General features: G+C 41.7%; 1 protein-coding gene across 1 annotated transcript in view; it reads left to right on the top strand.

The window, feature by feature from the left end:
* The first annotated feature begins 5,641 nt into the window (after nt 1-5,641).
* Nucleotides 5,642-14,864, top strand: part of LOC132324044 (amine oxidase [flavin-containing] B-like) — a 51,903-nt gene continuing 42,680 nt past the window's right edge. The window contains exon 1 of the mRNA XM_059840003.1: nt 5,642-5,753. Within this exon, the coding sequence (XP_059695986.1) occupies nt 5,708-5,753 (46 nt within the window). The 5' untranslated portion in view covers nt 5,642-5,707. The remainder of the gene's footprint in view (nt 5,754-14,864) is intronic.

The raw sequence follows: 14,864 nt of genomic DNA, 5'->3' as shown, positions 1-14,864 counted from the left end.
CTAATCTATTAATTATTTTCAGGGCTTTTCACTGAAGCCCTTCCAATTTATACAGGACCATCTTGGGCAGAGGAAATGTGCAGGGAGCAAAATCCCCCCATTATTCACAGCAGCATTGCCATGTGCACACATTGTAACACCTAATACATGCACAACAACCTCCTTATCAATACATGATAGCCTGGGTCCTGTTGTTCATTACTTTAATTCTTTCCCAAGTTTGCACTGTAGAAGCTTCTGGAATATCTTCCTCTGTGTTTTTTTCCTTCAGGATAACATGAGATTGCCTACTGATGATGGGCTATTTCACCACAGCTGAAAATTAGGAAGTGAGGCAGAAGAAACATGGGGAGGAAGATAAAGAGAATGAGGAACCAGAGGAATGCAAACCTAGGAGCTGCTTTTGACTCCCATAAAGGTGAAATAAACCAGCAATGAATTAATAATGAAGGCTGGGGCTGGACAGACTGGAAGGGGGCTATCTTTCAAGAGACAGATGGAAACAGTGTGCTGTGACTTCCATAGATGCAAAGCAGCAGGACCATCATGATCAAGAGAAAATAAAATGTCACTGGCCATTATTCACAAGAAAACATTTGGCATGAGATGCATAACTTGTGTCTTCAGGAACTCTTCAGATTAGGTTATTGGTGGAGGACATGGTAGATTTTTTTGTTAAAGGGATGAAAGTGTTCCATTTCCTCATGTATTCTGAGGCATGCTGGTGCATTTGCACAGGACATTGCCTGTTTAGAGGTAAGAGATGGAATTTCATTGTTCTCATTTGCTTTGCATCTTTAGGTTTTGCTCACCTAGTTCAAGAGAAAAAGAACTGAGCTCAAACAGATTTTAAACAAGGGTCAGTACAAAAATAGGTATTACATAGCAAAGACTGTTGGTTTTCAGTTCAGAACATGTCTTCTGGTCACTACTTTAAAAACACTGATTATTTTTGAGCAACACCCTTTGATTAAGTTTGTCCTTAAGTTTATGTCTGTCTGAAGCAGCAATATGGTACTTTAATTTTCTAACTCCTTTACATTTACATAAAACCTTGCTTTCTATTCTGATCTTATCCTTGCCTGTGTGGGTGACCTGTGGCCCATTCCCCAGGAATTCTGCATGGCAGGAACTGACATTGCCCATGAACAAATGCAAAGTGTCCTTACAAATTGGCACAAGCCCACATCACAGATGCCATGGCAGTGCCAAGCACCTCTGCATGAAGGTATTCATGCTAATAACAATAGTGAACACCACCACAAACCTGAAAATTGATTTCTTTTGGAGGAAAATTTTGCAAAAAAAAGAAGCAATAGGAAATTGGATTAGCCTGAACTGTAGCTAATTGTCAGGAAGAGATTAGCACAGTGCAAGGATGAGCTTGACACTGGGGAATTAATTTATGTTTGTTTAAGGGTTTTCCCCTGCTTTTCCTTTGTTGGTTATATTAGTAAGTTTGCATATATTTGCATGATTACCATTATTGTTATAATCCTTCCATCAGAATGGTGGCTACACCAGTCACAGATTTGTAAAAGTGGGCTCATTAGGATAAACAGATGGAAAAGAAACCAGAGACTATGAAGTAGGATATCTGGAATGCTTTGAGACATCACATCAGTTTTCTTCCACTCCTTCTTGGGGTTTCATTACACAAGCAGTCTTGATGAATGGCTTCTCTGTGAGATCTAATGAGGGCACACGTGACTGACTCCTTGTTGTGTTAGAGCCTACATGGCCTCCCTCCACTGAATGGGAAGCTGCCTCTATACCCTTTGGACCAGGAAGGTCCTTAAATCCACACAGACAGATCATAATAATAAGAAAGCTAAAATTATTTTGTTCTAAAAACTTGTGCACTTGTATTAAATAATTATGGCATCAGTAGGGACCTAATTTTGGGAGCTGCTCCAGCCTGGGGGTGGGACAGGCCAGGGCTGTCACCCTCCCTTGGGGGTCCCCATGATCCTTGTCCCCATCCCCAGGCTGCATCATGGTAGTCAGACCCTTGCTCTGTTCCTGTGCTGTGGCTCTGTGTCTGCTCAGAATGAGAATGTTTACATTCATTCATTGCTTCTACTAATAGGCCTAATCTTGTAGGGTTTACATTTAATGATCAGTCCTACTTCGAATGCAATCTGATTGATAAAATATTCAATTTTTGCTTATTAGCTCTAGGTGAATGTCAGACTGTGTAAGCTGGATTAAAACTCTTGGATATTAACATTTACCTCTCCAGTTGGCATTCACTGCTAATCAGGATACATTTCAGTCATGGCTGATGCCACTGTGGAGTGCAGGGACAGAGCAGACAACCTGCTGAGACTCCTTGCAGCAGTTTTCCCCTAGTGGAAAGCCTGGCACACAGCTTTTGCTCATTTAATTGTGCAGTATTTCAAAAGAACTGGTGTGCCTTCACAATTTCTGCACTGATTGCAGGAGGGAAATTTGAAACTGTGTAAGATATATGTTTAGCAAGGTATTTAAATCTGCCTGCCTTCTGCAACATCAGTATACAGCAAGCACAAAGGCACTAAGCAGAACATCATGGCTTGGTTGCAGATGAGGGAGGTGTCAAGCCATGTTCACCCCTCCTCTGAGGGATCCTCCCCCAGGGATGAAGTGCAAGCACCAGATTCACTGGGGGTCTGAAAGCAGCAAGGCTCAGGAAATGCTCAGGGCATGTAGGACAGTGGTGGAAAAGGGTGGGAGGAGGATGAACACCCAGGGATCACTGAGAGGGACCTGGCACAGTGGGAGTTTGCATTCAGACCAGGAATTCAGAAGAATTCCTGGCTTCAATCACAGTCCTGCCCCTGAAGCAGGTGCTAATATAGTCTGCAGGTAAGAGAGGAATCCATTAGGATGCTTTGACTGAAGGTGAAGGTAACATCCATTTACTTGCCAGCAGAAAATTTCAGAGATGTGAACCAGTTTGTCCTGAAGAAGAGATTTCCCCCCTGAACATATTGAATAAAAACTGTGACACATAGACAACAAAAAACTGTTTTTTTAAAAAAGCATTACTATTTAATGTGTAGAAACTGAGAGGATGTGTAATTTAAAAAGCTGCACAGTGGTTTTACCAGCCACTGACCAGACAGTGATGAATCATGTACCTAAATTCTGCCTCTTACACTTTGTAAATGCGGAGATCTTTGGCTTTGACCCCTACTCCATCAACTTTCCACTAAGTCCTCAAAATTTAGTCCCCGGCTGCCAGTACATTTTATACCAGACAGCATAGCTATTGTGCCATTTCATTGCCACAGTGCCACAGAACCTAAGAAAATTTATGAAAACAATGTACTTTAGCTCAGACAAGCTCTACTCTGAGGTGAGAAAACGTGGAGGCTCTCAGCTGCTGTGTTTTCACAGAAAGTTTGCTTTGCTTTTAACATCATGCATTCAAAGGACAATGTGCCAAAATTCAGGCACAACACACCTTATCTATTTAATTAGTTAGAACCCCATGAGAGAAGTAATGGGACCATAAAATTCAGGAACTGAATCCTAATGTGATTAGACATGAGGGCTCCAGACCAAAAAAAAAAAAAAAAAATCATTTTTATGCCATCAGACAGGCTTTATTAGAGTTATGTACACCATTCTGCTCATACTTGTTAAAAACAGATACTTTTGGACTGGGATCTGTGTATAAAATCGTTATTAGGATTAGCAAAGGTGTATCCCAATATTTGAGGATCCTAAAATGCTTGACAAGAATCACAACACTGCAAACAGAAAAGCAAAGAGGGGAATTCAGAACCTGTTTAAATGTACCATGCTGTGCTAGCTTTTGTATGGATAGGGTTACCATCAAAAAGAACCTTTGAAGGAGACTTATTGCAGGAGGGAGGAGGGAAAAAACACCAACCTGGCTTTGGCAGAGGTTTGGCCTGCACTAGACATGCTGGATTTATTCACTAGCAGGATTATATGATGTGTCCATGAACATATGGACAGAAACAGAAACAGACTTAATGACACAGATGTTTGCTCTGTTGTGTCTTAACAGGAGCCCTTGGAGGGCTTTGTGCCTTCATAGGTCCTTCACCACATACCCTCAAATGCAAGCAATACAGACTTCTGTTTCAAACAAAACTATCAAAAAAAAAAAAAAAAAAAAAAAGAAATTGGCTCTTAGAGCCACAAGAGAAAAACGGGAATGAGAAGAATCCCAGGAATAAGTGTTATATATTGAGAACATTAAGAGGTTGTGGCACCTGGCATTAAATACATAAATATAACCATAGCTACCCATGACAAGAGTCCATAAAATTACCCACTTCTGCTTTTGGAATAGCCTTCCCCAATTTTCCATATGGGGAAGGCTATTCATATGGGATTTGACATGTCTCTGCAACCATTATTTCTGATAATTTGATAATTGTGTCTCTCTCAGGATAAAGAGGTTTTGGAGTTTGAGTTAATCAGACAGATACTTTCAATAAGAGTAAGAATATGTATTTCTATTTTTATTCTATTTCCTGTTCCTTTAATTTTCTTCCCTCCCCATTTTGCCTAAAAATGCAGGACTGTACCCACTGTAGTCAATATTTGTGACTCCCATCACAGATGCCCCTATCTCTGAACCCCATAAACTCTCACTTGAGGTATTATGGAACAGGGACAGGAAACCCTCTCCAGACTCTCATGGCCTGCTTTCTGCAATGAACAGCTCCAGGATATGGAGAATGACAGAAACTGAACAAGTGATTTTGGCTCAAAGGATGTCCTGGAGCTGGGAACCTTCTGCCTGGAGCATGCTGGAAATAAAATGATGAGGACAGTCAACTCTCTAAGGTAAAAAAGAGGGAAGTTCAATCTCTTACTCTAACATTTATAGATTTCCAAAAGTGACAGTGGATTGGAGGATGACAATGCTACTTCTCCAATGACACTGGACAAACCAACAGTCTATCAAACGTTTCTCCTCCATAAAAGAATGCAAAACAAATAAGTTATTTACATGAAGTGCGTGAGAAAGTTCGTTACAAGAATGTAAACATCAGAAGGCTTAGAAAAACTTGAAAGAACTGGGCAACAGGTGTGGGAGCTCAGGTATGACTGAAATGACTGCTGGATGGGATCCCTACAGATAGACCAGACCAAACTTATTTCAACGCTTTGAGCATCCTCAAAGCTGCTTCTCCTGGTGCCACCCTCGCAGTAAAACTGAAACTTGAGCAGTGGAAGGCCCTGCTGGGTGTGTTGGGGACCGGCCTAAAGCATCCCGGCGGATTTGATGACACTGTCGGTTCTGGACGAGCCTGGGGGGCTGTGAGCTTCTTGCTCACACTCAGCTCTGCGTTCGGAGGCCGGTCTGCAGGAGCACGGACACATCTCAGAGTCCCTACCTCGGCAGCCACAGCCCTCTCTGGCAGCCCCAGGGTGGCTGCAGAAGTGAATTCCAACATAGTCAAGCAGAGACCCCCGACTGCTGCGCCTTGGGAGCCGCGCTGCTCCGCCAGGGCCGAATTCCGTGCCCAGCCGGTGCGGGAGGCAGGAGAGACCCTCTGGGCTGGGCTGTCCTTGGCTGTGGGTCAGTGCCCGGCACCGGCAGCAGCAGCAGCAGCGGCAGCCGCGCACCGCCCGCACCTCCCGCACGGGCCGGGTCCCGCAGCGGGGGCGGCGCCAGCGCGGGGCGGGACCGGCACAGCCCGGCCGGAGCCGCCGCGGGAGCAGCGAGCCCCGGAGCGCCATGGCCGAGAGATGCGACGTGGTCGTGGTCGGGGGCGGCATCTCAGGTGGGTGCGGGGGCGGCGGGGACGGCGGGGAGGGGATGGGGCAGCGCGGCGGGGGATGCGCGACCCCCGCCCGGCCCGAGCGCATCCCCGCCGGCCCGGTAAAACCGGCTGAGCACGACCCCATCGTTCGGGGCCGTATGGTGCAGGCGGTATTTTGTTATTATAAACTATTAATAATGTCAATTATAGTGTTATTTTAATTATTATATATTATTTTTATTTTATAATTTACTTTATCTTTAGTTTTATTATTATTCATTTTTATTCGTTATTGTTATTACTATTTTATCCTACTCATTATTATTATTACTAATTTTTATTCTTATTTATTCTATTATTAATTTTTCCATTTTTATTTATTTCCGCTATTATTTATTTATTATATTCATAATATATTATTTTTATTATATTGTGTTTTTATTATCATTTATATCCATTACTGGTCATTTTTACTACTATTGTTCATTTTAATAATTTTTTTTTAAATTCAATTTTATTTTATGCATTTACGTTTTATTTTTCTGGTTCTTCCACTGTCCACTCTTGGCATCCCCTGAACCTGTGCAATTTTTTCCAGTACCCCTGGATCTTTGAACAAGGGAGGCTGGAAGCATTCAGCATCCTCTGCACCCAGTCCAGGGGTGTTAGGTAGAGGCCCTCAGTCACATGTGATTAATTTCAATCCTTGGCTGCCTTTTGTTCAGTGCAGGTAGAGGCATAAAGGAAAAATGCCTGAAATCAGCTGGGTGGGTAGGAAGTTTCTAGCTCCCCTTTCAGCACAGGGATGGGCTTGAGAGCATGAGCAGCCTGGCAGAATGGACAGACAGCACTGGGGCCCTGGAGCCTTCTTGCACTTGAGTGACAATCAGCTGTTTTTAACCCAGTCTGGGCTAGAAAACCTCTGTGCCTGCCCACAGTGAATCTCTCCCCTGAGCATTTTGTTCTGAGATGCATGTGCCAAACAAATGGTGCATGGACAGTAGATTTTTTTTCCCCTGTGCCTTTGGCATGACAACAGTTGCATTTTGGCCCCTTAGCATAGGGAGGGATGGAGTGATTGCTCCTGTCCCATTGGTGATCTCCTCAGAGCATGAGGAGTGTGCACACACCCACAGATCCAGCAGTATCTCCTGCCAAACCACAAACAATTCCTCGAGATCTGTTACAAAATGTGATTTTGTCCACCTGTTTTTCATATGGCTTTTAATTTCCACTATTTACTTATGTATAATTCTAGGTGTCTGTTTAACCATCATGTTAAGGTGTGTGGCATATAATCTGAATTATATACAAAATGCAGAGACAAAATCATAGGCATTATTTCCTAAGGACAATTCTCTGATAACAAACTGCTGAATAATGTTTGTTTCAATATGTTTATACAAACAGCAAAAATTAACCACTGCTTTTCTATAAAGCACAGTGGGTTCTGAACACAGTTGCTATGGCTAATTTTTAACTTACACCATGTGTCACAGTGAAACTCAATTAAAGTAATTAGCCAGTGGTAAATTTCTGTTCATGCCTCGTAAACAAACACATTTCCAGTGGCATGGTTTTGTACAGCAGTAGTGCTGCATTCCCTCTGTTGAATGAGTTGGAGTGAAAGAATCAGTGTAACAGCTTTTAAACTACCCTTGTTATTCATGGTTACCATGGGAATATTTTCATGGCAAGCCTGCACAGCCCACTTAGGTTTTTCTGGAAGAGCATCAGGACAGAGGAGCAGTGCTGAGCTCTGGTCAATTATTTGTTTCACTCTTTGCCACTTGTAGGCAGCAGCAAGTGGCAGGGGGAACCAGTTTTCTATTTACTTCCCTTTACATTAAATACCCACCAAAATGCTCCTGTTGCATGCTGTAGCAACTTTTCTCCACAAAGACTGGAAAAATACACAGGCACAAAAATTGCTGTTGACTAAGTACCCCGTTCAGTCCCTTTCCTTTAGCTGTTGTGTACAGCTCCTGCTCACCTCTGATTCCCCCTTGTCTGTACATCATTGAACTTGCAGCCAGGTGATGGAACTGTGGTTTTAGATCTCCTTACACAGATTTAAAACCCCTGCTAACATGCACAGCTGCTGCTGAGATCTCTGCTCCTGTCCACCAGAGAGTGAAGTATATGATTTTCAGAATGAAGCACCCCTTGGAGACTGGGGTTGTTGCTGCTCCACAATTTGTGTGTGCTCCTTCAGAAGGTCTCTGGATTTGGGCTGCCTGAGGCTCTTCTGACCAAGGCTCTGTGGCTGCTGCCTGTGAAAACAGCAGAAGGCTCTTGTCACATGGAGGTGTGCTCGAGCCTTGCTCCAGCCCAGCAAAGCAGGGAATTGCAGAGCAAACAAAGACTTGCTGTGCCAGCAGGAGGATGCACACAAACAAGTGTCACAGAGCTGCCACTTGGCCATCTCCTTTCTCTTTATTTCTGCAGGTAAAGCAAGCTGCCCATTTGCAGGCTCAGACCCTCTTTGGCAGCAGCTCTGCGTGTTTTTTTATCCAGATGCAATTAGTAGGTTTTAAAATGTAGAGACTGAAATCCTGATCATGAAATAACAGTGCAGAGGCCTTCACAACCCTGGCAGTCTCTGTTCTTTTATCTGAAGATGCCACTTCCTTTGCTGAATAATTTTTAGTGTCCTTTATTGAAGGTTTCATAAAAGGGAAGAATAAAACTAAGGAACAATTTAAATTTCATGCAATGAAAATCTACTCAAAATTAGTCTTCATTTCCTTCAAATCAAAGTAATGGTCTGTGGCTTTTCTGAAGATGTCAGGTGATCTCTATAATATTGATGATAATGAAGACCTTGGAGGAACAGGAGGATTTACTAAGGGTAGATTCTGTTTCATGGATAAAACTTCAGCAAAAGCTTTTGAAAATTTATTTTGCAAATGGTGCAGATTAAAAACAAATACTTTAAAAGAAAATTTCCCAGAGTCAAAAAGCATATATGAAAATGCTTAGCCACACATTGCATGCAGCTTGCTGGTACTAAAGAATATTTAGATCAGAAGCATAACAGACCCTCCTAGAGCTGGAATGTGCATTGTGATAGATTCTTCTCTTTGTTGGAGTCCTCTCTTTACTTTGAAGGGCTCCTGTGGCATGAGGGTCAAAACAACTATGAGAAAACTATAAAGTTACATCATCAAACTTGTTTATCTTCTTCACTGAGACACCAATGACTTCAAATAAAATCTTGAAATTCTCTCAGAAATTTTAGTTACCGACTTTCTCCTTCTGTTTTCAAAAGTGTCTTCTTGTCCCTGCTTTTGCCTTGGGAACTGCTTTCCTTGTTTTGTTTCCAAGTAAATTATCAGATTTTATCCTAATCTTATGCCAGTCCTACTTAAGAAAATGCTTCTCTTAAATCTCTACTGCACAGATTTTACAATCAAAGTGAGGTTAATTGAATTTTTTTTCCTTAAAGGTGAAGTCTTTTGTTAATTATGGTGTTATTTGAAGTATGCTTGGTGTTTTGCTGTTCACAAGCAACCTGCCATGTTGCTGCAAGCTTAGAACCAAAACATACTGTAAGATAAAGTGATTCTATTGTTATTTTGGGTTTTAAAAATATTTCCATACCTATTCTTCTTCATTATACTGATGCCACTGTGCTCTCTACTCTTCTTAAGCCTCACTTTTAATTTGTGTGACAATTTAATTTGCTGTATAATTACAGTAGCTCTCACTGCATCTGTGAACCACTGTCAAGTTACTTTAAAAATAAAAATGAAACCAAAATATCCCAAAACAGACCAGGTATTTTGAGGGCTATTATCTGATAGTATTCTATCTGTTTAAAAATAGACTGATGCAGAGGGCAAAATAGTTTTTTAAAACAAATCTGGGATGAGTTGTAAGAAAGCTATAGATGAAACATGTAATATTCAGTAGATACTTGTTTCTTTTTGTCCTCTGGTAGTAAATTACAATGTCTCAATACTCCTCCTCTGAAAAGATGGTTTATCAAACAAGACAATATTTTTGGAGAACATTACTGGTCTGGGAGTCCAGATTGGATTGGTCAATGGGAGGACTCTGACCCTCTCCAGGGAATGTCACCCTCTCTGGGATGCACTCTGGCAAAGGGAATCCAAGACATTTTCCTGTCAGTTGGCATGATGAAGCTCTTGGTTCGCATTTTCACTCACCTGTCTCTGTATCTGACAGCAGGAATTTATTCCTTTTGTACTCAGCCACTCTCATGGCTAAAGCAGTATGAGACAGTTATGTGGAATCTGCATTTGACTTCTAGACATTTCACAGAAAAAAACTTGGCAATGCACAGTAAATAGAACAGAAAGCAGCTGCATAATGCTGTGAAATGGTTTGGTAGCCTAGGCAGCAGGGACAGCTCTTGTAATTCACTGTCTGAGACCTCCTAATTGGTCTGAGAGTTGATTTGATAAGAAGCTTTCCAGCCTACCTGCAGGAGCCATCTCATCTCACAAGGCTCAGGGTGATGCTTCATTAAGGAAAGGTTTTCCATTAGCTTATTTAACCATTATGAAAGGGTTTTGTTAGGGAAAGTTCATTCAGTCTGCTCAGCAAAATGGGAAAACTACCATGAAAGTGGAAATAAGGTAAGTTAGGATGGCAAAACTTTGGGAAAGGAATTGCTGTTGTATTTATTCTGGGAAGTATGTTAAGCTATTAAAGGAAATAACTGGTAGGGAACCAAAGTTTATGTGCAGCAATGGGTGTTAAAGTTACAAACTGGAGAGTCCACAGTTTATTATCTGTGCTGCTGAATTGCATTTTTTTTTTTTCTTTGACTAATGATTTTCAGGAGAGACTGGAAGCTCTTTGTAAGCAAGGTCTGTGCATTGTTTGCTTGGACAACCACCTGTAGGGGTACTTTTAGTTGGTGAGATTTGTCAGAGATTGATCTAGCACTTGACTAGAACCCAGCCACACTGGAGGTGGTGAGTGGTGTTTGTCTGCACTAGGGAGTTGGTTCAGATCAAGTGTGTGATGTTCTGCACTATTTTTTCACATAGACATTTCCAGCTGGATGTCTTGGGAAACTTAGTTTCCCTGATCAAAGATAGTGACATGGAAAGAGTGAGTATTTCAATTTTGTGCTCTTCTTTCTTCCATGAAGATACAGTTAAAAATTATTTACTTGGTCATCTTTGGACCACAGATGTGCACCTGCATCCTCTATGTCCATCCTCTCTGCTTTCTCCTTGCCTACTTCTTTCTTTCATTTTCTTGTAGCATCAAGAGGTTGCCAGAAGATCAAATTCTGCATACTTATGAATCATGATTTGCTCATTTTACTCCTTGGCACCATCAAGTTCAGGAGTTATTTTAGAGAAATGCAATTCATTGTGCTTCCCCTGCTGTGAGGAGTGACCAGTGTCAGTCTCCAGCAAGCAGCAGCATGTCAGACACCACAGTGACACAGGTCTGGGTTAAACACTGGTGCCTGTGGTCCCAGTGGCTGTGAGGAGCAGCCCTCTGCTCTGGCTCCATCCTGGAGTGTTCAGGCTGTCTAAGATGATCTCAGGAGTGTGTTGACAAGGATGCTGTGGACTACTGGAGGTTCTCTTACTGGTGTGTGTATGTAGTCTTATCCAAAGCTGGAGAGATGTGCCAAAAAGCTGTGTGTTCATGTTTGCACTGCCTAAGGAGGCAGCCTGAGCAGTGTGGGCTTACACAGCCCTGACAGTCCCAGAGGCAAACTTCCAGTGCTGCTTGTATTATTGTAAACCAGCAGTGAGTTTGCTCTATATTTACATATCTTACACAGCAGCTAATGTCAATGAATTAGGCCTTATGCTTAATTTAATCAATTCAGAAGGCTTTTCTTCTTCAGAAGTTATTATTCTGTATGTAAACTATCTGGGGGGTTTTGGCACATTTCCCACTGCCACGGTTTCCTTCTCCATAACACAACTGACAACTGTAATTAAATAGTTATGTTATTTCATTATAAAAATCCATGTTGTCTCTCTGCCCCTTCCCAAAAGAGGAGTTGTTTGCCTGTGTGTTCTGTCTCTGTTCTGCAGCAGTTATTTCACAGAGTGCACTGATACAGCACTGAAGTTTATCATGCTTATAAAAGTTTACTGAGCAGGGTCCTATATCATTGAAGACCTTCCTTTAGATTTCCTCTGCTGACAATGTGTCTTGATGTCCTTACAAACCACTCAGGGATGATTCTAAAATCAGTCATCAATCCTGAGGAATTGTAGACATAGAACAGTTTGGGCTTGAAGGGACCTCTGAAGACCATTCTTCCAAGGTCTTCTTCTATTCCAGCTGCCCTGCAATGAGTAGGGACATCTTCAGCTAGATCAGGTTCCTCAGAGCCCTGTCCAGCCTGGCCTTGAATGTTTCCACCACCTCTCCTGTCCAACCTGTTCCAGCTTTTCACCATCCTCATTGTAAGAAATTACTTTCTTTATATCTAATCTGAATCTACTCTCTTTTAGTCTAAAAATCATTAACCCTTGTCTTATTGTGACAGGCCTTACTAAGAATTTCATCCTCATCTTTCTGATAAACCTCTTTAGGCACTGGGAGCTGTTGTATGGTCTTCCCAGAGCCCTCTCTTCTCCAAGCCAAGTTCTCTCAGCCTTTCCTCATAGGAAAAAGTGTTCCATCCCTTGGATCATCTTCGTGGGCTTCCTCTGGACCTGCTGTAAGAGGTCCTTGTCTTTTTTGTGGTGAGAACTCCAGGGCTTCAGCCAGACTTTGGTTTCTTGAGGAAATTCCATTCATCTCATTAAAGTTTCAATCATTTAATTTTTATATAGCCATTTTTGAACTTAATGTGATTTTCCTTCTGGGCAGATAACCTATTTCATCCTTGTAAACTAATGTCAGATGTTATTATCATTGTTGCCTTGAAGGATGGTCAAAATGTGGTCATTTCATTTATCTAATCCACTGTTTTTTTTTTTTTCTCTTGTGGACTGACTCATGTCTAAGGTTTATAATTTTGTAATGCTGCATTATTCTTATTGAACACTTTTTTTTTTTTTCTGTTTTCAGTGGTCAGTGAGGCTGCACTTCAGGCCATTGGTATTTAAACCATCAATGACTAGCATTCTTCTAAATAACTCACCCATGCTCTTGAGTTTTGCACAACTTTCTTTGTCCTGTCAGTTTTCTGTTCCAACAGCTTGCTTTAAAGAAAAACCAGTATAAAATCACTCAGAAAACTGTATTTTCTGCACAAGACATTATTTGGTTTGGGGTGGAAGGGAAGAGAAAGAAGAATGGTAATCAGGGTCACATTTGGGGAGACCCTGAGTTCTGGATTAGTTAGCAATAAAAAAGGTGCTGAAAAGTGCCTGTCAAGCCAGAGAGGAGTTGCACTGACCTAGCCAAGAAGCAGTGATAATATTATTTGTGGAAAGAGAAGACTTCTGTTCCTATGCCACCCACAGCCCCACAGGACTTGTGGGCTCTTAATAGCATCAGGAGCAGCAGCAGCAGTGGATGGAGAGCAAGGAACTGCCCAAGGAAATGATGAGCATTGGGATTTTTGTAGGGAGTCTGTATGTGATTGTGTAGCAGAAAGGAGAGCAAGGGATAGCATGGGGGAAAGCAAAGTGAAAACCAGCCCTGGAAGAATGGGTGGACTAGTCTAGAAAGTCTGAGACCTTGTGGGTTACTTCTAGGAGCTGGCACATGTGGCAAAATAAATCACAGATTAATTTTTACCACTGAAGAGTCTGGCTGTGGCTCATTAGAGGCTTGGGCATCTTACAAAGATGAAGTTATGGTGGTGACCTTGCTTCTACTGGCCCTTCATTTTTCAGGTGTTTATAAAGTTCCCTGAAGTTTTGATTGATTTTAAAGCTGCTCATCTTACAGGTACTACTTTATACTGTTCAACTTTTTTCATGCTTTTCAGTTTCACCCAGCTGGAAGTGAGGAGGGTGGGAGGAAAGATGCCCCTGTAGCCTCCTGCCTCCCAGGCAGCTGCTCTTTATCTTGATGGTATTATGCATTTATAAAACATTGAATTGAGTCTGTTCAGTTGACTGCACACAGCAACAGCTGATCAAACAGCAGGTTCATGCTGTGCACCTTGATTACCTGGATTACTAGGATAGCTTGAGTATAAACTGGGCTCATTTTTGCTTGAGTGATAAATCTGTGTTTGAATGTATTAAATATTGGAGCAAGACACCTCTTTTGTTCCAATATGAATTAATTTTTTATGAAGTAGCTTGGCCAGAGGCTGAATCAGTGAGTTATGCTAATTAATGAGTACAAATGAGGAAAGGAATGGGTGTAAATGCATTTTTTTTCCACTTTAGATATTTATCTTTTCTTTTGTGTTTCCTTCACCATTTTTGTCCCTATACATTCTATCAGAATGGTACAATTCTAGTAGTACCATTTTTCTTTCATAGCAGTGATGTTTTTATGAACTGTTTGGCTCAAACTTCCTCCTGCCTGCACTTAGAGATGGATGGATGGATGGATGGATGGATGGATGGATGGATGGATGGATGGATGGATGGATGGATGGATGGATGGATGGATGGATGTCACAAGTCATCTATTTAGTGGCTCTCTTTTGGGCTTCTCTAGGTGACATGTATATTCTCAGCCTATGGTATCTCAGCTGGGGAATGATTTGAGCTTTCAGCAGGGTTCATCTTAATTTTTTGGTTATTCAAATAGATAAACTGTTCACAAATCCTTGCAGGCTTTCAATTTAGCCTCTGTGTGTGTGTGCACACCTACTTGTGTTTGTGGGCTGTAATGATGGTAGGAATTTCCAAAGAGTTTCTGGGCCATGGCTGTTTGGAAGTGACATTGAGAGGTGCTGATTATAAATCTGTAATTATGATGTGCTACTTGTGTGAAAATCATTAGCTGAAGATCAATTGAAATGTGAAACAAAAGGGGCAGCCATGGAATGAGGACATGATGGGTCTGCTGGGCTTTGCTGTTGCCCAGCCTGGCCTAGGTGAACACCTGTGAGTCATTAGATACTGAGAAATCTGGGAAATTGCATGTTAATCTTTAATGTCAAGATACCAGAATGATAGTCTGTTTATTTTTTAAGTTCACTTCTTCCAGTTGATTTTGATTTTTTTGAGCATTTACTTTTCTCAGAGGACTAAAAAAAAGAATTCTTTG

This window comes from Haemorhous mexicanus, chromosome 2, assembly GCF_027477595.1.
Source record: "Haemorhous mexicanus isolate bHaeMex1 chromosome 2, bHaeMex1.pri, whole genome shotgun sequence".
Lineage (NCBI taxonomy): Eukaryota > Metazoa > Chordata > Aves > Passeriformes > Fringillidae > Haemorhous > Haemorhous mexicanus.
Note: the sequence above shows the minus strand (reverse complement) of the source record. Positions and strands in the feature narration are given on the sequence as shown.